General features: G+C 22.5%; 1 protein-coding gene across 2 annotated transcripts in view; it reads right to left on the bottom strand.

Annotated features, from left to right (window-relative positions):
* LOC128959985 (solute carrier family 4 member 11-like) overlaps positions 1-13,251 on the bottom strand; it is a 76,465-nt gene that overhangs the window by 218 nt on the left and 62,996 nt on the right. For both annotated transcript variants that reach the window (XM_054306038.1, XM_054306036.1), the window contains 11 exons: positions 10,967-11,167; positions 7,802-7,883; positions 7,563-7,687; positions 7,094-7,208; positions 6,821-7,027; positions 3,477-3,735; positions 2,120-2,226; positions 1,074-1,239; positions 772-945; positions 336-531; positions 91-260 (listed from right to left, as the gene is read on the bottom strand). In XM_054306038.1, coding sequence (XP_054162013.1) covers positions 91-260; positions 336-531; positions 772-945; positions 1,074-1,239; positions 2,120-2,226; positions 3,477-3,735; positions 6,821-7,027; positions 7,094-7,208; positions 7,563-7,687; positions 7,802-7,883; positions 10,967-11,167 — 1,802 coding nt within the window. The remainder of the gene's footprint in view (positions 1-90; positions 261-335; positions 532-771; positions 946-1,073; positions 1,240-2,119; positions 2,227-3,476; positions 3,736-6,820; positions 7,028-7,093; positions 7,209-7,562; positions 7,688-7,801; positions 7,884-10,966; positions 11,168-13,251) is intronic.

The raw sequence follows: 13,251 nt of genomic DNA, 5'->3' as shown, positions 1-13,251 counted from the left end.
TGTTTATGAATTTAGTTTAAGTTTGGGAAAAGTAACAGACATGCAATGTATTTCAATAAATATATTTTATATACTGTATTAAGCACTTACCTAAATGGCAGTAGTAATAGAATAATGACTGGGAAGACCATTTTGACGTATGGCCAGGGACTGAACCCAAAGAAGCACATTATACCCAACTGTACCATTTGGCACAGTGTGAACATATGGATCTTACGTTGAGGACATCGACGTATGTAATGATTAGGCGGGTATGCGGCCTATTAGTTATACACACAAACATATGTTTTATAATAATGTATATCTAAGTCATGATTATCTATTTGAACACATACTTGTTCCATAAACAATAGGGTGATCCTCTCAAACATCTGATTACTATTTAATGATGTTATTGCCATATATAAGAATAAGCCGTTTAATACTGCAGTAGGAATGTATGCCAATGGATAGGGAAGCAAAAACACCGACAGTCCTATCAATATGTGAGACACTATTCCTGTCAACCGAGTTTCCCTCACTTTAACGATACTATTTTAATCAAATAAATAAATATATTAAATATAACAAATGTAATAAATGAAAAATACTACTAATATGTTACTAATCATTATATCAGATTGTCTGGCATTTAATGAATTATATAAACCATTAATAATGTGATCAGTTAATTGTCAAAATTACAAATAAATGCTCTTATTTTGATATTGGCTTATATTAAATATTAAATATTAAATATTAATTTTGTTGTCATTATATATGATATCATACATTTCATAGACATGTCCCTGATCGACCCTTTCCTCTACATCAGCCAAACTTCGTACATGTAGTGGTGAGTGAGGCAGTACACCGTGCATCCAGGGAAGGCCATACATTGATAGGAAACCATTCAAAATGCCGACAACAAATAGGTCCAAATGATAGGCACATCCTTTCTTTAATCTAAGAATATTACAATTGTTTATAAAACGTATTTATAAAATAAATTTTAAATATAATTTACTGTATTCAGTCAATCGATAAGTTAATTATTAATAAATTTAATAATAATTATAAAAATTGCAAATTACTTATTGCATGGATTGTTAACCATAGCGGCTGAAATATTTTGGTCCATAAAAAACAGGAGCGACAGAGAGAATCCCAGTCCCATACACCCGAAATATGCGGTCCACGGCAGGTACTCAAGACGGGCCCGACTGAACTCAAATGTATTGCTATAGCGAAAGTGCTCCACTAATCATCAAAATTATATATAAATTAAATCAAATCAATTAAAAACATCATTATATCAGTTATTATTCTTGTTATAAATCACTTAATATGTCATTTGAGGATCATTTCAGTTGTGTATTAAATATTTAACGCTATAATTATTATAAATATAAAACAAAATATATGATATAATATACAAAATAACAAAATTACTACTTTTATCAAAATCTTTTAAAACTCAAAATAAATAGTGATTTTTATTTACATAACACATATTTCAAACATTTAGTACAGTAGTTGGCATATGAATGATAAGGTGTTGAATCAGCAAAACTATTAAATTTTGAATTTATTTCTTATAATCAATCAATGCTTTAACGTATTTTAAAGGCATTCACATCAAGTGTTTCTCATTCATTCATTCATAAAAGTGTCATTTAGTTTAGTATTTATGTGTAAATGCTTTCAAAATTGAGTAAATCTGTCTTTTCAATTGGTTTTATATTTACTAAAAGTATATAATGCAGAAAATAAAATATGACATAAAATTTATATAATAATACACAGTAGTATTTTAGTATATAAATTGTGTCTTTTATGTACAGTAATGAATGAATTACTAATAATATATAATAAATTGTTGGTTAATTATAAATATATTTATATATTAAATACCTAGTAATATCTTATAATTAATTTATAATATTAATTTAATTCAATACATAAATATTTTACACATCCCAAAAATGACTAATGAGTCCATTGATTTAAATAATATAAACTATTTTATACTATAATAAAATTAATTGAAAATTATTTTAGTATTCAAAAATTTTGCTTTAATAGAAATTGGACTTATTATATATATATTATATAAATGTGATATTTATTGGTGCCATACCTGGAATATCCTTAAAAACAAACGATCCAATGAAGCTGAGCAATAGGACAGCACAGGGAAGCGCATAATCAGCTAACAGTTCCCGTTTGCTCGCCTGTAAGTATGGACTGTATATGACATGCAAATTGACAAAACAAACAGTTAAATATTGATATATAAGTATATAAAACAATTTATAAAACAAAATAACATGATATTTAATATTTATGAAAAAACATTAGAAATTTTATACATGAATACAAAATTCAAACATTATTTAATACATAAAATATTTTTCTATTTTTTTATTTCATAATAAATCGTGAGTCAAATCCATGAATATTTGTTTTATTGGTTTATAGTTTATATGTATAGTGTTTTGAACTGCATATATATACAATACAATACATCTATTGTAACATAGACAACATTGTGATTTTATAATGCAATAATTTTTGTAGAAAATCTTATTATTTTTTAAATTTATTTCATTTTTCTAAATTGATTTGAATTTTATTGCATAAAGAAAATATTGTTTTATTTCTAATATATATATATACAGTATATGTATATTAGAGGTTTCATTGATTATCTAATCTGTTTTTAAATTTAAATTGTTAGTATAGCTAATTTTGATACAATCATTATTTCATTATAAATATGGAAATTGTTTATAAAAAATATAATAACTAACAGAATTTAATTATTTGAAATTTATAAAAAATTTCTCTAATATTATATTAGAAATTATTAAATATTTATATAAAATAAAATATATATTAGTAGATATAAAAAATATTTTTGAGCTTAAATCAATTTAGGTAATGTTTAGAAAAAACATAATTTTTTATATTGTAATAAGTTTTACTTGAAAAGTCTATTCACGTGAATATCAAATCAATAGTAAAACATGAATTTAGAAGTTATGCTTACAATTCAGATAATATAACAAAAAAAGGAGTGATTTTTTGTAAGCAATAGGTCAGAGATAAATAATGTATTAGAAAACATTGCAAATCATTGCCTTTAATATTGAATTGAATTGTTGTTGACATTGATTTACATGCAATCAAATGTGATAAATATTACATTGCTTTTAATGTTATACTGTTTACTACTTTACTATTCTGTATACATTATATGTGAAAGTGGTTTAAATGGTTAGACTTTGCAAATGGTAGACATAAAACACAATCAGAGAACGAGAGAAAAACGAAACACTCAAGAATTAGTATTCATTAGACATAAATTTTCATAAAATAAAAAAGTTTAGCACAAAAGTAGTCTTATTTTTTAAGATAAGAGAGAGAGAAAGAGAGAGAATGAGTGATATATATATATATATATATAATATATGATAAAAATGGTTGATCCATACGTTTTGTTAAAATTGAAGAGAGAGACGGCCATCCAAACGGTGCCTAACATGAGCAATAGGAAGAGTAGACTACTTTCCCTCCGGCAGATAGGCTCCTGAGCTATGACTATGTCGTCAAACATTGTCATATTGTCAGTACTGTTGGTGACATTAGTAAACAATGAAATATTATTTTGGGTCACTATATATGACTCGACCGCAACACTGGCGTTGTATTGCATATCAGTGCAAATCGGGGAATAATAATGTGTTTGGAAATCTATAGGAAAGACAAAATTAAAACAAATGTTAGTGTCATATAAAACAGCAAATACTTAAACTCATCATTAATTAAAATACTAAACTGCTTTACTAAAAATATTTGCTTTATTTATAAAAAATTATAACTTAATATTGATAACTAACATTAGTTAACATTAATTTTTTTTAGTTTTTTTGTTACACTTAATATATAGTAAATTATAATACTTTTATTAATTGATATAAATAAGACAGAAGAAAGAAATTTCATTAAAATATTGTAATAAAACTAAATATCATAAAACAATGATTTTAGATTTGAAAATTAATTGTTTGCATGTTTATAGAGAAAATTATATATTTTATAATAATTTTTATATAATTTTATAAAAAATTATTAGAATTCAATAAATCTAATAATTTAGAAAACATTTTTACTAATAAATTAATAGTTTAGCAAATTTTAATTTTTTAAACTTTACTAATTAGTAATAATTAAATATATTATATATCTTTATGTATTTGATATTCATAATAAGTTTAACCCTTGAATCTACAAATTATCTTTAATATATATATATAAATTTATATAATTACTAATACATATATTATTATTATTATATATACTATATAATATATATATATATCTGCAATCAAAGATGAAAAAGAAATGGATTAATGATTTGAGTTATGACTAGACTTTCATTAACTTTTATAGAAATATAAATCTCCTAAAAAACAACAAAATTATAGGCAATCTTTATCTCATCCCTCTTAATGATCTCAATTATAGTTTGCTTCACAATATTTTTAAAATACATCAATACTTTTTACTAAACATCAATAAATAAAAATCAATAATGAAATCAACCAAAAATTTAATCTAATCTGTCTTTAAATTGTTAATTTTAAATTTTAATTGAGTCTAACAAATAAAAGCATATTTCTGTAATTTATAATAATCATTTTTAGATGGTTAGAAATTACATTTACGATTTTTATTAGTTATGTTTTTATGTCCTATTAAAAAATAATATTTATTATTATTATTTATATAAGAATAACATAACAAAGAAAATAAATAAAACCTAAATAACATTAATACAAAATATTAATTACTAATAAATAATATTTAAAAATATAATTGTGAATTTTAAAACATTTATAATTTTACATTATTATTATTATATAATATTTTTAATTAATCATTTAATTAATCATTGTACAATTTTTTCATAAAAATTTTGTCGTCAAAATTATATTTTAAAACTAAATTTCTGTTAATTTAATGTAATAATAAAATAAAAAAGCATATAATTAGTATTGTCTTATTTTATCGATAATTAGATCAAAACATCAGTACATGACTGGACTTCATAAATGTAATAAATTTTATACTTTAATTCATCACATTTTTTATATCATTCAACTTATTTTATAATACACTTAACATAAATTGTTCAATTTATAAAATTACTGGTATATTTAAAAATAATAAATTATTATCTATATGCTAAATAATTTATTATTATATTATATTTAGTCTGTTTTGAGTAATACCCGCATTACAAAAACATAATATCAATATAAAGTAAATCATTTGAAAATAAAACATAAAAAGATTAAATTTTGTATAATTTTTTTAGGTGTGAGATAAATATTGAGGATTACTTGTTGGCAAATATTTACTAACAATTTATCAAAAAAAAATATTTTATATATTATGTACCGAATATAAGTACTTACAGCTATTTTTTTGTTAATATTTGCAAAAACAAAATTTGGTTTATTTTCCACAACACAGACATTCAATTAATTAGTTTAGAAACTCATTTTTGCTATAATTAAAAAAAATCTTTGCCTTTAGTAGTTATATAAAATAATACTACTGATAGTACTGTTAGTATAATTGTAATTAAGTGTATATTTTGCTGACTTTGAGTCAAACTTACAATTTTATGCATGAAATAAATTGTTAAAAATTAAATCAATTAATATTTGTATAATACTCCAATTTCCTAACAAAACTGAAAACATTTAAATTAATCAATATGATTGCTTTTACCTAAAATAATTTACTAAAATTATATTTGTAAAAATTTGTGAGATGAGATTTTATGATATTAAGTAAATAAATGTTGAATTTTCATGTTTATATTTTTAAAATTTTTAAATGATCAACAAAAACGTGAAATGGGAAATGTGGGAATCCCACGTCAGTCCCAAAATGTGGGATTTCAAAATTCACGATTTATTTGAACAGTCACAATTATCAATCAATATTAATTTATAATATATATTATTATTTTTAATTATTTATTATTTTTTAAATATATAAATGTATATTAAAGCTAGTTTAATAAGCAATGATTTAATTTATGCAAACATCAAACTTAATGAAACTATAGAATACTTTAAATAGCAATTAATCAAATGGCAAATTGTTTGAATATATAAAAATACAGTAAATATACAATTGAAATAAATTATAATTGTTATGAGTTTCTTGTTTTAGTCTATTGTTTAATAATATAATTGAATGTTTACCTAAATTGGATGGATATTATCTGTACACAACTCAACAAAAACATAACAAAATCATAACATAATTAGTTTACAACACACACACAAACATAGGAATTAATAATGTATTCAATAAATTATATACAGTTAGATCTCATTTGTCGCACTTATATTAAATTCATTATTTATGTGATATTTATTTTATTTTACTAACTTTATAGTAAATAATTTATTTTTTAAAATTGAATATTAAATCTTAACTCAATTATGTTGAAAAAAAATATTATACTGATCAATACATTATATAACCGAGAGCTTAATGTTTGAAAATAACACATTAGATAAGCCAATGTTGAGGGTTTAGTAGCAGAAAAACGGGGTTTTAAGTAGTGGTAGTAGTCGTGGACTATACATGTAAATGAAACTACTTTTGTGTATGTAATAGTGTACTGTATATATAGTACTATACAATATATTTGTATATACGGTATACAGTATAAGGTAATGTATTTTAATGATAATATTAGTGTGTAATATGTCTTCTGTATAAAACGTGTCATTTATGTTGTTAAATGACTTACTTTTAACGGCATCACGACCTGCATCCACAACAAAGGCTATTGAAATAAATAGTGAGAATATTTCTTCCGTAGATCGGGTGCACCACTTCATCAGTCGGGAGACATCAAACACGGCATACAAGACAAGGAAGAATGTGTTCCACAACCCGACGCACGCATACATCGCGTAGAAGTCCAGCTGAAAGTCATCGCATATGTTATATATCACTATAAATATGATTAAAAATAATTGCATTCAAAACAAATATAAAATATTATTTATTATTTAAATACCTTTGATGTATAAGCAAATGGGAGCAGTGGTCATAATTATGACTAACGGCTGACCGCCTAAAAATGAAAATGAAAGTCCTCCTATTGTTTGACCAATTATGGCCTTTCGTATATCTATCCATTTAAATATTAAATATAATACATAAAGTTATATAAATTAATAATAATAATAAAAGTTATGATATAACACTAAATACTCTTATTAATTCAATAGCTGTGAGTAACTTAACAGTAAATTTATACTGTATTTGTGAAATCGTGTTAATCATATGCAATAAATAGATTAAAACAAAAACATATTATTAAGAGTATATTAATTGAGTGCTTACCACCTATTATAACACATTTTGAGAAACGTTTGATAAGTAGTGGTGAAGTGATAGACGAAAGTGTCATATAAGAGATTATAAGTGAATTAGCATTTTGTTTGAAAACACTAATAAATAATTTGAATAAAACTGTTTTATATACCGATTTTTCCCGACGTGTTGTTGTCATTAAGGACTCCAAAAGCAATTGTGGGTAAAATGCAGGCAAAGTATAGAAAGAAAATGGTTGATATAGTCTTGTGGATTGTCTTACGGCCCACAAAACCTATAAACAATAGACACAATTATATACATTTTAATTATAACAATCATTAAATCATTTTATCTGATATAAAATATTAATTTTATTGTTAAATAATTATTATAAAACACTAAATACCGTCAATATAATCGCTTATATAATGTGAGACTCGTCTCTTGAGATCCTCACACAATCCCTGAGCAAATCGACATCTTGGCTCCTGTTTTGACCATAAATACAACATTTTGTTTATAAAAATCCATATTTTATTAATAAAAAAATTATTGTAAACCTAATGTATAATATATGTCATTATTTAGTTAAATAAATAATATTAACATTATGCCAATTTATGTGTTACAATTAACTATCCGATTATAACTATATATAATGTTATATTAATTTGTCTTTTTATTGTTAAGTTAAATACGATATATTTTGCTAATAGTATAATAAAAGTATAAAGTATACAATTGTATTGTACATAATAGGTACTACCTATACAATGGTAAAGCGTTTAAAAGTAAACTTCATATACAGTAGTTTGCAGTTCATTGCAACCAAAAGCATACTTAACAGCATTGCATTTAAGTAAACCACAAACAAAACTTAAATATCTTATTTTAATAGCAAAATAATTAAACGTTTACATAAATAATAGTACAAATTATATGTATAAATTATTGAGATACATAATAAATAATTTTAAACATAACAGAAATAAAATGTAAAAACATTATAATTTGTTTATTTTGTGTATAATCAATGTCATAGCCATTCATTGATTTAATATAAAATTTGCAACTTTTGGCAAAATTTGGTGTTTGTCTCAGCACTTATACAAAGATTTGATTCACACATTATCTAACAAATTGTCGCAAACATTGTATGTGTGCTTTGAGTGTCAAAGATAGTGCTTATATTATATACGTAAACCAATGGTATATTAGACAACTGGTATTTTATACAATAAGCGCAAACTATTTTCAATCTGTTAAGTTGTTAGGCATTAAAAATAAGTATATAAAATATTTTCATTGACACTATTGGCACATAATATGACATTATTATTATTTTATATATTTGTTAACAAGCATTCACAGTCCAATAACCTATATCTTTGTATACACTTTACTATTATATGATGTCACTTATCTAATACATGACTTATTTTAATATATGATATAATACATCATTTATGTCTATATAAATCATTGGTGTCCACCAAATGATTATAACATTTGACTGTAACGCTATTATTTGCTATCATATTTCAATAATGATACAATATAGCCATAAATATTTTTATTAATTGTTTTTAAATATGTTATACCTGTATAATATATTTTATAACCTTTAAATCACCTTTTAATTAATATGTTAATATAATTTACATCTTCATTATAATAATTATTGTTTTAAATACAATTATTTAAATTTTATTTGTTATTTATGATTCAATTCATTTGTTTTGAAGTTTATACAAAAATAAAGGAAACAATTATTGCTTTTAATTTGATATAATTTTATGTTTTAAGAGAATAAATGCTATTATAATTATATAAATACTATAATTGTATTATTATTATTATTGTTTAATTATAATAATGTTATACAACTGACCTCATACTGCATAACGTAAGAGAAGATCAAATAAATTACAATTTAAAGATTCATTAAATATTTTTGTATTTCATTGATGTCTATCCCAAAGCATTTTTGTAATGCCTTTATTAACAAAGAAATAGTATATACAATGAGTATATGAGTACATATAGTATATGCAATGTTGCATATATTGATTGTAATTGAAAGCGAGCGGCAATTCATTCAATCATAAAACTCTTTTGGTATGAGTTTTGCACGAAATCCAAGACATGTTTGCAAAAAATACATTCATTATATATTATAACAACCTTTTGCTTATCAATAATATCTTTGTTTAGCTTAAAATTTTCAGTAAGTTTTTTTCTGAAAATATAATACAGTAGTTTAGTTTTGGAAATATTTTAACATTATTTGAATAACTTTTTTTTTATTTACAAATCAATTCGATATTTATAATGAGATATAGGATTAATACAATAATATGCAAACAAATTAATGACTGCAATACACAGTATGTGCAACACATAACATAAACTTTATACTAATATTTATGAATATAATTTTTGTTAATTTTTTGAAATAAGCTTTGTTTTAACATTATATGAGTTTATTGACTTTAAAAGTAAAATATAAGTACACATAGTGTTTATAATAAGTAGTATATTTACATAGAATTCTTAAACTAAACAACAAAAATATAAGTGAATCTCAAGAGAAATAATATAATTTAGTCTATATTTACATCACTTTACTGTAATTTTTAAGAGTAAATGAATTAATTAAAGATATTTGTAAACATAGAAACACAAACAAAATATAGTTTAAGTGTACTAAAAAAATAATATTATTTAAAAATTATTGATAATATAAAAATATAAAAAATTGTAAAAAAAAGTTTCTGGAAATTTTATTGGACAAATTTATATAGCATTTTTGTAAAAATACTTATAACATTATTTAGTCATTAATGTAATATAGTATAAATATACTCAAAGTCAATAATAAGAAATTTACTTGTAAAATTAAAAAATGCTATTTACTTAAAATTAATTATTTTGAAAAATTTATTAGATTTGTGGGGTCAGTGATACAAATAATTGTATTATCTTTTTGTAATTTAAATTTTAATATTAACCCACATTTCTTTATTTTATAATATAATCTTTATTTAATACAGTATTTATTTCATTGTAATTTATTAATATATAATTCATGTAAAATTATAGTCTCAATGAATGCATGACTGCATAAATTGGTTGCGGTTTATGTAAAATAAATACTTTACAGTATATGGTTTACCCCAAGTCCAGGACAGTGGTATTTTTGTTTACTTTTCCAACTTTTATTACTTAATTAAAATATATGAATAAACTACTGCATTTTATTTATAAAATATATACTGTACATATGATTTTATAAATAATGCTAAATATTGTACAGAAAATTATTTTTACATTATTAAATTTTTTGTATTATTAATATAAAAATTGGTAAAAATTATTAATTAATACTAAAATTAATAAACTCAGTAAATAAACTATTAAATATATATTAATTTTTCTTATCAGTTATTAAAACTACATTTTAATTGAATTTAATTCAAATGACTTGTAAGCGTACAGAAGTATTATTTGATAATAGTTTAGTTTATTAAACAATTATAGTGTATATTAATAGTACTAAAGTGTTGATTACCTCAAATTCAGGGTCCGGTTCATGATTTCCTAGACGTCGGGTTGGATTACTTTGTTCAGAAGCCAAGTCCTGCGCGTGTTTTAGAAGTATACCCTTAAACTCGACCTCTCCGTGAACGTCAAGTAGTCTCTGACGGAAATCCATGTCTGCAAATATGGTGGCAAATGTACGACCAGTTTCTAATGCATTCTTTGTTCCCTTCTGTCAATATATAGATATATATATTAATTGATAGTATTTTCAAATTTTTATTTTACTATTTATTTATTAATTTATATATTTTTGTTTTTATTAAAAGCCAGTACCTATTCAATGTTAAACTAATCTATATAAATATTTATATATACTGTACATTATACTTATATACAATATAAATAATATCTAAATAAAAAACATAGTACATCATACTATCATTAATGAAAAAATAAAAGTTACAATAAGTAATAAAATTGTAATAAAAATAATTTGTGAAATTGTTTCAAGTAATGCATTGCGGTATAGTATTAAATTGAAATTGTATTCAATTTACACAATCAATTAATTTCGTTACGATGTGACAGCAAACGACATGAATTGACCCAAAAAAAGTTACATTTTTTTAAAAACAAAATTTATATGCATTTCTTATAATACTATATTATATTACAGTATTATATTACTCTGATTTTTTCTGTCCCCTATCTTTCATTAATATATTATTTCCGATAATAAATTAATTTAATAATTATTATTTGTTAATTATTTTAATAATGAACAATATGTCACATAATTTAATATTATATTTTGTGTTTATTCTAAATGTGCTAATAATAATTCATAATATGATTGAATTTGTGATGAAAAATAGATAAAACAAGTTTCTCATTAAATAAGATAAAAGAAATGATAAAAAAATCAAAGTCAATATTAAGGAAATAGATCTCTGGGTTTGTTATTAGGAGTTATAAGGAATTAATGTAAGTCTTGGTTGATATATAGATGTGAGTGTAAGGAAAGGGAGTTCAAGAGTATGAGGAAACAACATAACAATTGTATGTAAGGATGGTATGGATGGTGTCATTGATGTCATAGTTATTTGTGGCCATTCATTGCTAACCTATCAATGCGTAAAATCTTTGTTCACTTTTTTATATTTTAAGTTTATTACTATATTATTTGGTTGTTTACGTCACTTATAAAAAGAAAATTTATTATTTTGAAAAAACTATTTAAATTAAAATCATTGTCATTCATATAAACTAAATGATAGACAGCTTTGATATATTGGGTAACACAGTATATATGTTAAGCGCAGGGCATAAACATTGACACAAGCAATGGTAACTAATCATTGATTTATTGATTGTCGAAGTCTTTGGCTTCACATTGCCATCTGAGACCAGTTTTTTGATAAATAATCCAAAACTAAAAGTAAATTGTTTTTTACTCTCAAAAATTTCTATAAAACATGACAACAATAAAAGTGTTTTATTTTCTATAACAAAACAATCAAACACTAGATTTCAATGTTTTGAGTAAAAGTCGTTTGAATACAAAAAATCGATTAATAACTGCAATGAAAAAAGTTTAGACAAAAATATTTATAAAATAAATCTCATGAGCAAAACGGCAGACCAAACACTCATTTTTATGGTTCAGATGTCATATTGTTGTCGACACTCACTAAATAAAGTTTATCAATGAATCCACTATACTATAGTTAATGCATTTTTACTAAATTATATTTTATTATTATTTTTTCTATCAAATTATAAAAAAAAACTTTTGACTATTTTATACTATGAGTGTGAGAGAAAAAGCGCTGAAAAATCTGTCATTTAATATCTAATAGTTGTGACGTTAATAATAGCCAAGTGAAGTGTATTATTATATTTTATTATATTATAGTATTTTTTATAGTATAAATTGATATATTAAATGATGATACGGTTGTCATGTATTAAACAGAATACACACACTATGTTATTGAATGATTTTTATGTGTAAACTTGAAAAATATTAACAAAATTAAAGGATACACTCTTTATATGAAAATGTTTTTGAAAATGAATGATATATTCATTATATATCAAATTATAGTCAATATAATAATACGATAGAGTATTAAAATATTTGATTTAAATATAAAGCTAAAGAGGTCTTTCATTTGCTCTATTATTATATAGTTATATACAAAACATATAATAAATAACAGTTCACTTTAAAGGCAAGTAAATAAATATTTATATATTCACTCTTTCATATGAAATGAATCACTAAAACATTACAAATATTGTATTGTAAAT

The sequence above is a fragment of the Oppia nitens genome, unplaced genomic scaffold (assembly GCF_028296485.1).
Source record: "Oppia nitens isolate AA-2021 unplaced genomic scaffold, nextdenovo-longstitch-racon4-pilon3 scaffold4_pilon_pilon_pilon, whole genome shotgun sequence".
Classification (NCBI taxonomy): Eukaryota; Metazoa; Arthropoda; class Arachnida; order Sarcoptiformes; family Oppiidae; genus Oppia; species Oppia nitens.
Note: the sequence above shows the minus strand (reverse complement) of the source record. Positions and strands in the feature narration are given on the sequence as shown.